The sequence below is a fragment of the Phascolarctos cinereus genome, unplaced genomic scaffold, assembly GCF_003287225.1.
Source record: "Phascolarctos cinereus isolate Bilbo 61053 unplaced genomic scaffold, phaCin_HiC Scaffold_2;HRSCAF=192, whole genome shotgun sequence".
In the NCBI taxonomy this organism is placed as follows: domain Eukaryota; kingdom Metazoa; phylum Chordata; class Mammalia; order Diprotodontia; family Phascolarctidae; genus Phascolarctos; species Phascolarctos cinereus.
The window spans coordinates 25,139,842-25,154,386 of record NW_027555625.1 but is presented as its reverse complement, the minus strand read 5'-3'; the positions used below and the strand labels follow the sequence as shown (position 1 = coordinate 25,154,386).

Below are 14,545 nucleotides of genomic sequence, written 5' to 3'. Positions count from 1 at the left end.
CCTTTTAGACATCTCAAACTCAACATGTTCTAAACACAATTCATCATTCACCCAATCCCTTTCATCTTCCCAAGCCACCTCAGTCATCTGAGTTTGCAACCTATTATTTTCAATCCCTCACTTACTTCACGTATCCAGCCCACTACCAAATCTTGTTTCTACCTTTTCAGCTGTCCTATGTTCCCTTCTCTCCACTCATATGACTACCACTAATTCAGGTTCTCATCACCTGGCCTACAGTTAGATCTATGTGAACAACGAATTACCCTAAACACATTATTTGATGTTACAATTATGTAAAGTATGTTGAATGGTTCCAGCCCTGTGAAAATGTATAATATGAATTCGAATTATTTGCACCAATTTGATAACTAGTTGGCTCAAGTCTCTCAACCCTGTGCCAGTTCTTTTCCTAAAAGTACTTCTGACCATGTCAGCCTGAAGTGGCTCTCTATTACTTCTAGGACCAAAAACAAAATTCTGTTTGACATACTCCCCCTCCTCATCTACCTCTTGGCTTCCCTCAAGTCAGTTTAGACTCCACTTTCTGCAAAAGGCCTTTCCCAGTTCTCCTTCGATGCCTTCTCCTGGAAGATCAGCTTCCACCCACCTAACTTGCCTGTAACTAGTTATGTTTCATGCTTATTTCTAGAAACCCCTGAGGTTGGGATCCTTGGCTTTTCTGCATATCCCCAGTGCTGGTGCCTGGCAATCAAGAAGCACTTAGTACTGCTGAAGACTAACTTTCCCCCTTCTCACAGACCTTGGCCAAAATGAGGATCCATTTCAGTGCAATGGTCTTTCCACTCTAATACATCATGCTATCTTCTCAGTAAAGACTTTACAATTCCAACTGAAGATGACCACGGCTAGTTGCCTTGAGAAATTACCTTTGGGTTTTTTTCCCTATAACAGTAAATATCCCATGATTGTTCGTCCCCACTCCCATGATAACAGCAATCATTCTTTCCCCTCAGAGGTACAGATTAATTCAACAATAACTTAAGAGAATATAAAAATAATTATAAGTGTTTCCACAGTAAAATTTTAAAAGCTGCTTTACAAAAACAAAGTTTTTAATACATTATGCATACATAAATTCCGTTCAAAACAAAAAGGCCAAATTCTTGGCCCTCTCCAAAACTTTCCAACATTCCAAGGCTGTGTGTATACAGGTGTACAAACATTGACGAAGCAGGCAAAGTAGAGAAACAAAGGGTAAAAAGGAGATGGAGGGCGGGCTCAGGCTTTGTTACTCTTGCTCAGAACTGCTGTGGTCTGAGTAAAGTACGTAATTGCACCAGGCCAAACTATTTAAGAATTTACATGGGCAACAAGATGAATGGACAGAAAAAAAAAATAAGGCATGTTCCTTAGGGTGCCTGGTCAATTGAAAACACTGCAAGCCACTCTCTGGAATCTTTTTCTGTATATGTCCTACTAACGTAACGCAAGCGGAAAAGAGTGGACTCCAAGGAGCTAATTTCCACCAACAGCTCCCAAGTTTCCTGATCACTGCTCTGCATAATCACTTCCATGACAAGGCATCATTGCCTTCTGTTGATCTTTAAAAGTTTCTGAAGAGGCCAGGAAAATGGATTTGTGAATGAAACTCTCTTAGCAGCTAGTGCTAAACAGGATGACTGCTGAGACTAGCACAGATGTAGCATCAGAAAATCCTGACGGGGCTTCCAGAGATGAATTACTGTGCTAAGTTCAGGGGAAAAGAGAATGGGATCTATCAGCACACTGTTAAGGAAGCTCATATTCAACTAGTGGTAGGAATCAAACTGATCAATAGCATTATACATTCTCTCTCTCTCACTCTCTAGGATTACAGAACAGTACTTGGTAACAAAATAGTGGCCATGCTTTTTGGTGAGACACCTGATTAAAAACTAATCATAAGAGACTGAGAGATTGTTACCCATTCAAACACAAGCAGAGAGCAGATCTTTGTTCCTTTATAACCCAAAAAATAAAATTAATAACAAAGCTTGGGAAGTCCTGTAGGGGGAAGGGAAAGGAAGGAATAGTGAATAACTCGTTTAAGAAAAGCTTTACTCAAACACTAATTAATAATTATTTTTTAGAACAAAAGTTCCTAGTCAGGAATATTTGCTCAGACAAAGTCCTCTAAATTGAGTGCCAGAACTTCATCAGCCTGGGCCCTCTTTCGCAGCTGATGCATAATTACAGCATCAACACCAACCAACTAATGCCAAGGTCCCACTCACGTGTCAATTCTAGGAAGATCGGTCTTGGACTCAAATCTTATAGGGCACTGATATGGGAAGTTTCCCTTCATTCATATAAAAGAACTTTCCCAATCTCTTCAAAATTCCAGCAATCAGCTCTTTTTGACCCCCCACCCTGACTTACCTGGCTTCCTACTAGTGCCCAAACTCCTTCCTTTAGAAAGATTTTTCTCAAGGGGAGGAGGGAGAAAATGCCACGCAAAGAGTCTGAGAAGACAGGCTCCAAGTGAGGACAGCACTTTGTGCTTAGAAGGAACCCATCAATGCCTACTGGTTCTAGGCTAATAAATGACAGTAGTGGTCACTGTCAAACAACTTTAATGCAGAGTTGTTAAGTTTTTTGGGGGAAAATAATTGTGATCCTGGAATTTCAGAAAATCCAGTGTTTGGGCTAATTAGCTTGTTTAGACCCACCAAATCTCCATATAAAGATGCAAATTAAAATTCAAATAAGATTTAATATTTTTTCCTCTGCCAGATTCTAAAAGAATTTTTCTTCTGATTATTTCTCATTATTCTCCAAAGAACAGCAAAGTATATTTTCCATAGCTTACAAAAAATATTTCTCTGAGGTTAGATTTGCTTTTAGTGAATTTCAAATAAAGCCTCCAATTAGTTTCCTTCTGAATCTGAAGTAGTCGCCAAGTTCCCACCTCTTGACAACTTGTCAGTTTTATTAGTTGTCTGCCTTCTTGGATAACCTAAATAAAGCCTACATCAGACTTTGCTTTAACCATTAGTTCACTCACATACAAACTATACAAACTACATATATGCATGCAAGTGACTGAGAAAGTGTCTCGATAATCCAATCCACAAAAAGGGAAGGAAATACTACCATTCTTAAGAAGAAATGCTTCCAAAAAATACTTTAGCCCAAGATTAAAAAATTGTAATCTGACAAATCGCCTTTTTAAAACACACTAGTTTTTAAAGTTGAGTAAAATGGCACACAAACCATTAAACCCCTAGGATTGACTTACACAGAACCTTTCAGAATAAAACACTTTTGAAAAAAGATACATGTACACACATCATAGTTCTGCCTTGACATTCTCATCAACACAAAAGCCTAAAAAACCAACACTTCAGTAATAACATGGAGAGAAAAGACTCCCAAGAGCATCTATACAAAAGACGTCATTAAATTAGAATACAGACAAGGTGACTGTCATTTAACATGCTGGATGAGACAATGAATGGCTGCTTGCTGAAGACAGACCAACTTCCCCGAAGAGGCTTCAACGAGTGACACTATTTCCCACACAGCAAGTTTAACGTGACTTTACTGAATTAATTTAAATGAGATACTCAATGAATGGGCAGAGTCCATCCCCCCCCATATTCATTTCTTTTAGAGGTTTCTCTTGGCATAACTCAAGATTCCTCTTCAAAAGTTAAAAAATACTTCTGTCCTTTCTCACACTTTGATTCAGGTCATAGTCTATTATAAAAGTCACTTGGAATGCATCTCTTTTTTTTTTTAAGGGAAAAAAAGTCTGCATATTCCATTGTGGTTGTGGAGGGCTCTGGTAGTAATTTCAGACAACAGTTCAGGGTAATTTCAACAGCTCTAGGAGAGCGCCCACTGCTCCAAAATAACCCTAGAAAGGCAAAAAAGCCAAGATATGTATTAATAAGGTACGCCAAGACTTCAACGCATGTTCCTATAATTACTAAACTCAAAGCATAATTGGAAGAAGGTGAGGGTAGTGGGAATGAGACTACCAAATCTACTTTCAAGAGTAACATCATGTAGACAAAACAATGAACCTTATTTCATACGAAGATGATTTCTAGTTGTTCAGCATGGATTGAGATTTCTTGTGTCAAAGGATATCCTGCTTTAGACATATAACTTCAAGAATGGCAAGATAACCAAACAGAAAAGAAGAAGCCACCACAATGACTGTTTTATTTTAGTGTGGCAAAGCAGGATATTTCCTACATAATTTCTCTGCTTCAGCCAAGAATTCGGGGATTTTATTTTTCCATGCAGCAAAATAAAAAACTACCATTGTTTAGTTTTATAGCTGCATACTTTAGACTATCCACTGTGCCCATGTTGGGGCCCTCCCCCCCAAAAGAAAGAAAAACTTTAATGCTCATTATTTTACTTTTAAACCATTTAAAAACTCATCAATTAATTTATGCTTCAAAACAGTAACAGAAAAATTTAGGCTATCCTCATCCAAAGAACTTAAGACTCTGAAAGCAGATGAAAGCATACTATTTGCTCTCCTTTTCTTTTGTTGTTTTATTTTGTTTCTTCTTTCTTATAGTTCCTCCCATTAGTTCTAATTCTTCTTTACATTATGACTAATGTGAAAATGTTTAATATGAATGTATAAGTAGAACCTATACAAGATTGCATACCATTGGGGGGATTTAAAACTCAAAATCTTATAAAAGTGAATGCTGAAAACTAAAAACAAATAAATTATAAATTAAAAAATAAAATATATTATTCCCATATTTTTTTAAAAAAGAAAAATATTAGGCATGCACTTTAGTTTATTAATATTTTTTTGAATAGGCTTACCTCATGCTCTGAAAAAAGTGCTTTCAACTGCCCCTTGGACCAATAATCCAAAGCATATGCAAGAAGTCTCATGGAAATGGTATTAATTCGCAAAAAATTTCCAACAAATACCACCTGGTTAATGTTCTGAGCACATTAAAAAAAGGCAGTTAGGTTTCAACATGATTTCCATACCATTTTAAAAACCACACCCAAACAGCATTTTTTTTGTCATCTATTTAATCAGGTAACCTTTTTTTTGGGGGGGGGGAGTTAAAAGAATTTTAAAGAGCCAGGCTGATGTTACTGTTTATGAGCTTCTATATTTGAGGCTTTCCCAGTTCGAAGCCCCCATATTTCACAGCATGCCAGAAATGCGGAAAGATATCTCTGCATAAAGTAGCCTTGTCTAATATGGTATACCCAAATTTCCAGGTAGGAATCTCTATCTCCTCTCCCTTATCTATAAAAACAAAGGGTGTCAGACTAAATTATCTTAGATACCTCTCTGAGTTCTTATACTACTTTAAAAAAATAAAAAATTAAAATAAGCAAATTTCAATTCATGCTAGAAGGAAAGAAGAAACACACTGATATGCAATGGGTTTGTTTGGTGGTGGTGGAGGCAATCAGGGTTGAGTGACTTGTCCAGGGTTGACACAGCCACTCAGTATCTGAGGAACTGATTTCAACTCAGGTCCTCTCGACTGCAGGGCCAGTGCTCCACCCACTCCGCCACCTCGGTAACCCTTAAAATGGAATTCAAAGCACCTGTCTTTCATAAATATTTTGATATAAGTGAGAAGGTCTCATGAAGTCACATCCGGGATATTCTCAAATACACGGTCCTCATCCTTTTTTAAAAATGTCTACTTCTCAGGTTCCAAAGTGAAAAGATGCGTGGAGGGGGAGGGCATCCTATTTCACAGACAGAGCCACACACTCCCAAAACTAAACACCGCTAGGTTAGCAGTCACTAAAACTGAAAAGCAACTTGTCCAAAAACACACGACAACAAAAGTAAAATAGCAAAACTGCCTCCCCAATTCATTTTATCTAACAGTCTCCATCATCAGGAAGGATTGATTCTTCCAGTGAAAAAGGGTCTTGGCTTATTAGGGATCACAGCATTTGAAGCCAGGAGATCCTTACATGTCAAAGTCCTTGCTTTGTAGAGAGAACATTCGCAGCAGAGTGGCTGGAACCAGCACTTCCCATCAATGATTTTATAAATTTAAAAGATTTTGTACAAATAAAGAAATTTTCATAAACCCTATCCTTTAACTGGTTACAAATTCTTTCCTTATCCACAGCTGTCAAAGTTATAATCTCCCATTCTCTAATTTTATTTTGGTATGACGTATAATATTTAGGGTATTATCCATTTGGAATTTGTTGCAACATATGGCAAAAGATACTGGTCCAAGCTTATTTGCTCTCTCCCTGTTTTTACCAAATAGATTCCCTTGCCTGGTGGACAGAGTTCTTGGGGTTATCAAACACTTGACTGCTATGTCTGTTTGCTTATCTAATTCATTCCTCTAATCTACTTTTCTACTCTTAATGAAATGTAAAAAATAAGTATCACGTAGAGGGCGATGGAGAGGTACACTCGGGTTAAAGATAAAACCCATTAAATAGAAAACGTGTCATTCATCGGATTCATACTCCCAGAAACCAGCACAGTACTGAGTACGCACTTAACAAACGCTTGCTGACTTATGGTAGGCTGCAACGCGTAGCCAATGAGAAACACCAAATGTGTTCCTTGCCCGGAGCACCCAAAGCAAAATTCACACGGCAAGATCAGGAAGGACAGGTGAACTGGCAGAAAGCTCTACTGGAGCAGGAAAGGAAGGCCTTCAGTCCACTAAGTTGATACCCTGTATGTAGTGAAGTTATGGAAGGACATGCCCAGGATGGGCAAAAGCATGGATTAGACTGTGATCTGCATAGTTAGAAAAAATATAGAAATATCTTCCCCCATTAGAATATAAGGACAGTGATTGTCTTGCTTTTTAGCTTGTATTTAGGTGGCACAGTAGATAAAGTTCTGGGCCTGAAATCAGGAAAATCTGAGTTCGAATCCAACCTCAGACATTTAGTGAGCAAGTCATTTAACCTCATTCATAAAATGAAGATGATAATAACACCTAACTCCCAAGGTTGCTGTGAAGATCAAATGAGGTAATAATTGTAAAGTGCTTAGCACACAGTAAAGCTCTATATGAATGTTACTATTATTATAATATAGTAAACACTTAATAAATGCTTGTGGACTTGACTCCCCAACTGATAAGATCACGGATCCATCTTAATATATGTGTATGACATTAGTCTCTCAAAGCTTATGTGAGGAAACAGCCAACAGTTGAATATTAGCCATGCGGAGCACACACAGCACATAAGCTAGTCCTTTACAGGGGTCTTCCGTCACGTGTGTGTGCAATGGACTCAATAATTTCAAGAAGGCAAAGACTGTCTACATACAACAAGCGACACTGCTTGGAGTTCAACAGCATAATGAAAAACCAATGGGAAGACAACAGGGACTCTGAGCCTAACCTGATGTTGACCAAGTATGACAGCTGCTTCTGAAGTGAACAAGTAAACTAGCAGACACTCTGTCCAGGGCTCATCTAAGTTTTCACCTTAACATACACTCTTCAGGCAAGACACCTCTCCTCACTTTCTTCACCTGGGGGGGGGGCGGGGGAGGGAAAGGGAATTTGAGGTGGATGTGAAAATCTCCTTTAAGGTATCTTCCAATTGTAAAAATCCATGATGTTAGTAAATACCTGGGTCCAAACTTCCTTTATTCACTTCTAATTTTAACTTTAATTTTAAAATTGTAAGCAAGAAAGATTATATTATATGAGCAAACTATGTAGTCAAGAGTATACCAAAACAGCCAAATTACTGAAATAAAATTGACATCGTTCATCTGCTACATCTTAATGGGATACATAACTGTCACTGTGCAGCGTATCAAGTCGTTTACAAAAATGAAGTTAATACACTGTCAAAGCAAGGATTTCTAAAACTGGCTAGAAGGGGAAGGTCTAGAAAAGGAGAGAAAGCAGAACAGAAAGGGCAGAGAATAGAGATAGTGATTGCTCTGTTCCCCCTTCCCCAAATTTAAGTTTGAGGTTAAAAGACTGAGCCAGGATACACTCTGGTCTTAAACCAACCCAATTTCAGGAGTTGCGTGCCAAACTTCTTAGTTCCCAATATTAGGAAGTGGGCATTCCCGTCAACCAGGAACTCTCAGGAACAACGGGGTTTCAGGTACCCTCTTTTCAGTCCTTGATTAAAAGAAAATGGATCACTAAACCTGTCCCCAAAGGAGACATTAGGACATCTAGGGCTCATTAAGAAAATAAGGTGACAAATGATATCTCCCTCTAAGATAAACGAAAATTTGCATGTAGGACTTTTGGGGGGGGGGGGAGTGTCCACGCGCACAGCGTTAGGCAATGGCATTAAGTGACCTGTCCAGGGTCACACAGCTAGTAAGTGTTAAGTGTCTGAGGCCAAATTTGAACTCAGGTCCTCCTGACTCCAGCGCCAGTACTCTCTCCACTGCGCCACCCAGCTGTCCCACGTAGGATTTTAATTAAAGCCTACAGCTATTAAAAACTATCAATTGGAAGAAAAACAGAGAACAGGGGTTAGCAAGCCAAAGAGCAGGATACTGAAAAAGTAGCACCGTCAGTCCCATTCAATAATGCAGTTACATCATCAGACTGCTTTCCTCATATCAAGCACTAAAGGAATGGAAACTCTCAAGGCCTACGGGAGCAGACAGAACAACACAAAGTCAGTTTTGGAACACACAGCACTACGAAGACAGGAAAAAGGCCTGAGTGAAGCTGCGTAACAGGGATTCTTGAATAGCCAGAAGGCCTAGACAGAAGAAGTATTAAAATACAGGAAAGAAGTAGAGAAAGCCAAGGTGCCAACAAGAAAGACTTTCCCTGCTTTGACTCAAGCTGGTCATCACTCCTCTACTTTCCACCCTCCTACCCCCACAGTGGAGTTATCATTGCCTTTTTTAAGTACAGCTCTCCCCTGATCTGACTCACATCATGATCACCGAAACCTCTTCTCATCTACCCAGATATGTTCTGCCTTAGCACAATCTAGGAGGAATAGGTACGGCTAGTAAGATGAGACCTGGCTCCGAGTGACAGATTCATTATCAACAAGCTGTCAGAACACTGGTCTCTCCTCTACCCTCTCACAACTTGCCCCGTTTGGAAAAATAAGCTAATGTATGACACATATGGAGCATTCTAAGGTTTTCTGATCCTTACAACAGCCCTGTGAGGTGGATACTACAGGTATCACCCCCATTTAACAGACGATAAACTGGGATGGTTTAAGTGACTCACCCATGGTCACACAGCTAGTATGTCTTGGAATTCAAACCCAGGTCTTCCTGATTCCAAACCCACCCATGATCAGATTACTAAATGTTGACTACAAACAGAATTCTCAAATGTAGGAGGCACACCCTAAAAGACTAAATCTTTCTTCGATGTTAAGCTACAGAACACTACTACTGCCCAAAGGAAGTGAAGATCCGTCTTGGTTCTTTCATAGCCCTGTACAATGCTGCTTGACATCAATGCAACAAGGGCAGCACTGTAAAGAAGCTGAAAGCACCAAGAGAGAGCGGCCATCCAGAGTCTCCCAGGGGTGATCTACCCAGTTTCCACGCTCCCCTTCCTCCCCCACCTCATGACAGGTTGTTACCTTCCCACTTCACTGTCACTCCCCCACTGCCAGCCCGCCCCCAACACCCAGAGCACCTGACGACTTCTTCCTTCTCCCTCCCCCTTCTCCTAAATGTCACTTTCATTCTCATTAATGCCAGAACCTGAAAAATGCCCCACAGCATGTGGGAAGCCTTCTTTCTTTCCCAAAGCATAATAAAGAGGTTAGGTTTTTTTATTACCTCATTAAGAGCACACATTCGTGCTATTGAGCCAATGTTGTTGGTAATGGTGATTAAAGTTGCTCTGGCCAGGTCCTCTTTGCTGACGGCCTCTCTTTTTTCCTTGCTCACCATGTTTCCAAAACTATAATGAGAATATTGAAAACCCAGCACCATATGAGGGGAAAAACAAGGCAGTGCAAAAGGTATTTGAAACTTAGTACAGTCAAACTCAATTTTGAAAGAAATAAAATTTTTATTTTAAAACTATAGGGAAAATAGCCAAAGAAAAATATTTCTGTTAACTAGAATATGAAGGTATTCTAAACAAATAGGCAGCTATATAATATGGTTGCACTGGAATTTTAATGATCAGCAATAGAAAAATCAAGATATTCAACTGAGCCTTTTCTTTGCTTATCATCTCAATCCACTGAAGTTCATTAGGCCTCCTCAGGCAAGGTCCGAGAAGAAGATTCACAGCCCTGAACCACTTGAAGCTTTTCCATTTGGATTGTTACAGCAAGATATGTAACACAAACCTGCTGGCCAGAAAGAAGCAAAAATGTCTATTCCCTCATTTCCATAAAGAAGGTTTAATGAACACAGGAGAATCATGGTTTCTAGTCAATACTTCTGGAACTCCTTAAAGTCAAGGTATTTAAACAATCAGCTTTCTCTGAAAACCTCAGAGGAATTATAGCAAGTGTTATATTTGCAACTCTTTTTCCTTTATTATATGTATTTTTAAAGTGAATTTTTATTGATATATTTTCACATCATCTAAATTTCCTCTAGTATTCTTCCCCTTCCCTGAGACCTAGCCAATAACAAAAAATGTTTTATTCAAGAGAAAAAGACAAAAAAATGAAAAGAAACAATGAGAGCCAAACCAATTAATATACTGAAAATCTGAAAACATACAATGTTATGGGAACCTCCTACCTCTACAAAGGAATGAGGAGGAGGTACCTACAATGATCATGGTACTAGAAAAGGTAGAGTGGACAACTATAACCAGGGTAATACAAATTCAACACTGGAAAGACAATGAAACCATAATCTATGATATAATCACATACCAGAAAAATTATCTAAAATTTGTATTTAAAGAAGTGCTATATGGTCACATTTTCAAGTACTTAAAACTAGTCACAAAGCTGACATGAAAATATTTTATTCCCAACTATTTTGGGGTCCCCATCTCCCCCCACACCCAATCTTACCTAGAGGCCACAGCCCAGCCTGGCAATGAAAATCTCTCGTAGTCCCCTCCATAGATGTCTCGTACTAGTTTATCCACCTTGGTACTATCTCCACGAGACGCCATTTCAAGAGCCTCTTCAAAAGTGGTGCAGCCAGTCAGAAGACAGCAAAGACCAAAAAAAGTTCCTCCCCCAAGGCTTTCATTAAAAAACAAAACAAAACAAAACAAAAGAACATTACACATTGCATCATTCTCTCTATACTTCAAGCTGAAGTATAGACTGAAGGCTGAAATAGAATAAGAACTTCTTTATATAACTAAAAACACCTTCCCCCTCCCCAAGATAGGTATCATGAACCCCCACACCTCCGTTTATCCCAAGAATTCAGAAACAGAAATGCCAGTCACATCTAAGAGCAAACCACACAAAAATGTTAATGTTTAAGACAATTCATCTCCATGCTCACCACTTACTCATCCATGCCAACAAGTAAAGAAGGAGCAAGTGTTCCAGCTGGCACACCGACCTACTACACATTTTGCAAACTGAACAATCTCACAATGTGCGCATCATCTCAGACTCGGACAAAAGAAGAGTGTCAAAAGAATGAATGGGAACTCTGAACTTTTAAGAAAATTAAAGGAAAAAGTTCGGGATCAACAAAAAAAAGAAACTATTATATGATAAAATAATTTAAAATGTTCTCGAAAGCATACTTTTCAGCACCTTAAAAACTGAGTTAACATTATGTTGATGACTGTCTTTATTAATGGACCTTACCCTGGTACCAGTAACACGTTTATAATTATCTTTGGAATATACTGCCAAGATGCTAACCCCAGAGCCGATGTTCACCAGAAGAAGAGGATATGGATTTTTCAGATTGAAGGGTAACTTCTGACATTTTTCAGCATCAGCTGGATTTTCAAAGTAATAGCACTGTGACCGTCCATTAAATCCAACAGAATCAATGTATAAAATTCCTTTAATTAAGCAGTCTAGTTCATCAAGTTTGCAAAGCTGAAGATCACCTATCTGTAATAAAATTAAAAAATTAGCCAGATTTTTTAAATGCTAAAGGTAAAGTCAAATTCTTTCAACAAGAGTTCCTCCCCTGCCCCCACACTGACACCAAGACTAGTCATGAAAGTGTGTTACTTATGGATGTTTCATAGAAGAGAAAGGGCAATCTGTTTGGGGAAGGGAACAGACTAGGCAGTATGATGAAACCTAAACATTCTGCACACCTAAATATATTCTGCAAGTGACAGCTCAGGCAGGTCTGTTAAGCTGTTTTTCTTCAGCCAAAAACAAATGTGTCTTTATCAAGTGGCCAAGTAGAAAACAAGTAATTCCCTCATATGAAAAATACATTTTAAAAATTACTAAAGCAACATGTCTACTAAAGAATACCCACAAATAATTGCATTTATAACAGAATAACTAAATTCCACATACTTCAGACCAAGGGTCTATTCAGGTTAGTATATTTTCACTGAAAAGGGCAGAGACCAATGGCCAGCTAAAGTATAGTGAAGTTTAATACGGTGAAATCATCCTCAAAGGTTAGGAATGTAGCCTGCTGATACTTAGTTTATTTCTAATCATCTAAACAAAATGTTTCCCAGTTTAAAAGACATATACCCAAAAGCATTTTCAACAGAGGTGCAAAACTAACAAGTGAAAGAAGAACCGACTAAAGTGGTCCTCAGGCCTAAGCCAGACAAGAGCTGAATTAAGGAAATCAGAGGATGCAATAAGACAATTTGAGGAGACGTGAACTTGGCCTATGGATCCATTGCCTTTGAGTAAGCTGGCTGAGAGGACTGGTCCCCTAGTCATGAGCTAACAACTCTGCCAGGCAAGGAGAAGCACACTTAAGGTATGACACTCCTCTGGGGATGACGGACAGAAGTTGAGGCGCCTGAAAAGAGATGAAGAGCTGGAGACCAGCTGAGGCCGAGTCAATGCAGTAACACCACCAGAAGACACAGGCAGCTCTTCGGGATCTGAGGCACAAACTGCCTTCCTCTTCTTCTATGACTGTTCCCTGCCTCACACATGATCCTTATACATGTCCCTTCTTCACAGAGAGGATATGTCTATTTGTGGGAGTGAGCTCAAGGTTTATGGGGAAAATGTTTTATTGTTGTCATTACTATGCTACTTCAACAAATGCCTCAGGAAAAAATCACAGATAACCTACTACCTTCAGAACATCCTAAGATAAATGATTGGTCATTTGTCCTGTCAAACTTCCTATGGTTCCATAGTTCCTGACAACTAATTAAACACTTGAAGTTTTTTCTTATACTTGACAGAAATCCATTTTGTTGATGTCTTAACACCTTTATTACTGTTTATGGAGATGGAAAACTTAATCAGTGACTTTTTATATTTCTTCATATTCTTTGCTAGACCAAAACCAACTAACTATACTTCACTAGGACCTATAGAGTCATTGTTTTTTGACCCCTCAATAATACTTCAGACTTTTTTTTTAAGCTGAATTCTTAACTGCCAAAGAGCAAACATTCCACTGCTCAGAGATTACTTGACTAACTCTCATTCTGCTTTAACTCTCTCCATTATGACTTTTCTGCCATATTGTGTCTACCCAGTCTTTCCCTACTTTTTACCTTTCAAGGTTGTTTGGTGTCCTGAAGTGTTTTCTGCCTTGTACTTACCTCTACTGAAGTTCCTTCTATTTCTGACAAACCAATACTATTCTGGATCATTCTGCAGTCAGGTGAATGACTTACACTTTGAATTCACTAATCCAAGTTACTGAGAATAGGCACATCACCCTACTGAGTAAACTCAAAATGGTATGCAAACATCTCTATTTACACAAAATGTATATGAGGATTTATCTATAGAATCTACATTTTAAAAAATTGCCACAACATTGTATTAAATATCTAACTCCCTTTCCATTAACAATTCAGAAGACCCACAACTTCATAAGTTGAGTATCACACCTCAGTAGATGGTCAAAAACTTCAGTCTTTCATCTAACCTTCTGGTGATGAGCCTCAAGTTCCTTTACTGCATTAGACAAGGTTTCATACTCTATTATTACCTCTTCACATTTACTACTATACAGGATACGTCCCAAAAATCTTTGCACAGTTAACTGCACAAAGACTTCTGGAACACTCTACAGTTTTTGAATGACAAATCTGATTTCCCCACAATTTTTCAGGAATACAGCTACTGTGTAAAATGAGACATATTTGTTCCAAATAAAATCAGTCCCAGGATGAATCCCTGTGGGGCTCGCTCTATGTAGACTACCCTTTCCAGATAACTGAGTTTTTTGTAATTTTCCAGATGATTTGGACAGCCACATAACAAACTGTGATGAATGTTATCTTAGAAGTTCCTTGAAAGAAAAACAGGGTTAGGGCAAGCATGTGACATTTGCCCTCTTCATTATCACCTTTCAGTTTAACAGTCCAACACTCAAGCACTAAGTATTCATGACGTTATAAAACAAACAAGAAAAAAAAACCACTTTAGAGGCATTAATGGGATTCTAACAACTGAAAGAAGGGATAGGAGGACCTCTAAGGGTCACTACATGGGGGGAGGGGGAATTGGGAACTATGTAATTCAA

At 38.7% G+C, this 14,545-nt stretch overlaps 1 protein-coding gene across 7 annotated transcripts in view; it reads right to left on the bottom strand.

Annotated features, from left to right (window-relative positions):
• PANK2 (pantothenate kinase 2) overlaps positions 1-14,545 on the bottom strand; it is a 72,209-nt gene that overhangs the window by 45,893 nt on the left and 11,771 nt on the right. For 3 of the 7 annotated variants that reach the window (XR_013484423.1, XR_013484424.1, XM_078149268.1), the window contains exons 3-5: positions 11,710-11,961; positions 10,945-11,123; positions 9,740-9,863 (exon numbers count right to left, since the gene is read on the bottom strand). Coding sequence is in view for 4 of the 7 variants with exons in the window: in XM_078149268.1 (XP_078005394.1) it covers positions 9,740-9,863; positions 10,945-11,123; positions 11,710-11,961 (555 nt within the window). In the remaining 3 variants the exon portion in view is untranslated. Of the gene's footprint in view, positions 1-1,058; positions 3,863-4,800; positions 4,927-6,479; positions 6,663-9,739; positions 9,864-9,954; positions 10,264-10,944; positions 11,124-11,709; positions 11,962-14,545 lie in introns of those variants that run through there. The other 4 variants (XM_078149267.1, XR_013484425.1, XM_078149269.1 and 1 more) reach the window with 4 other exon arrangements.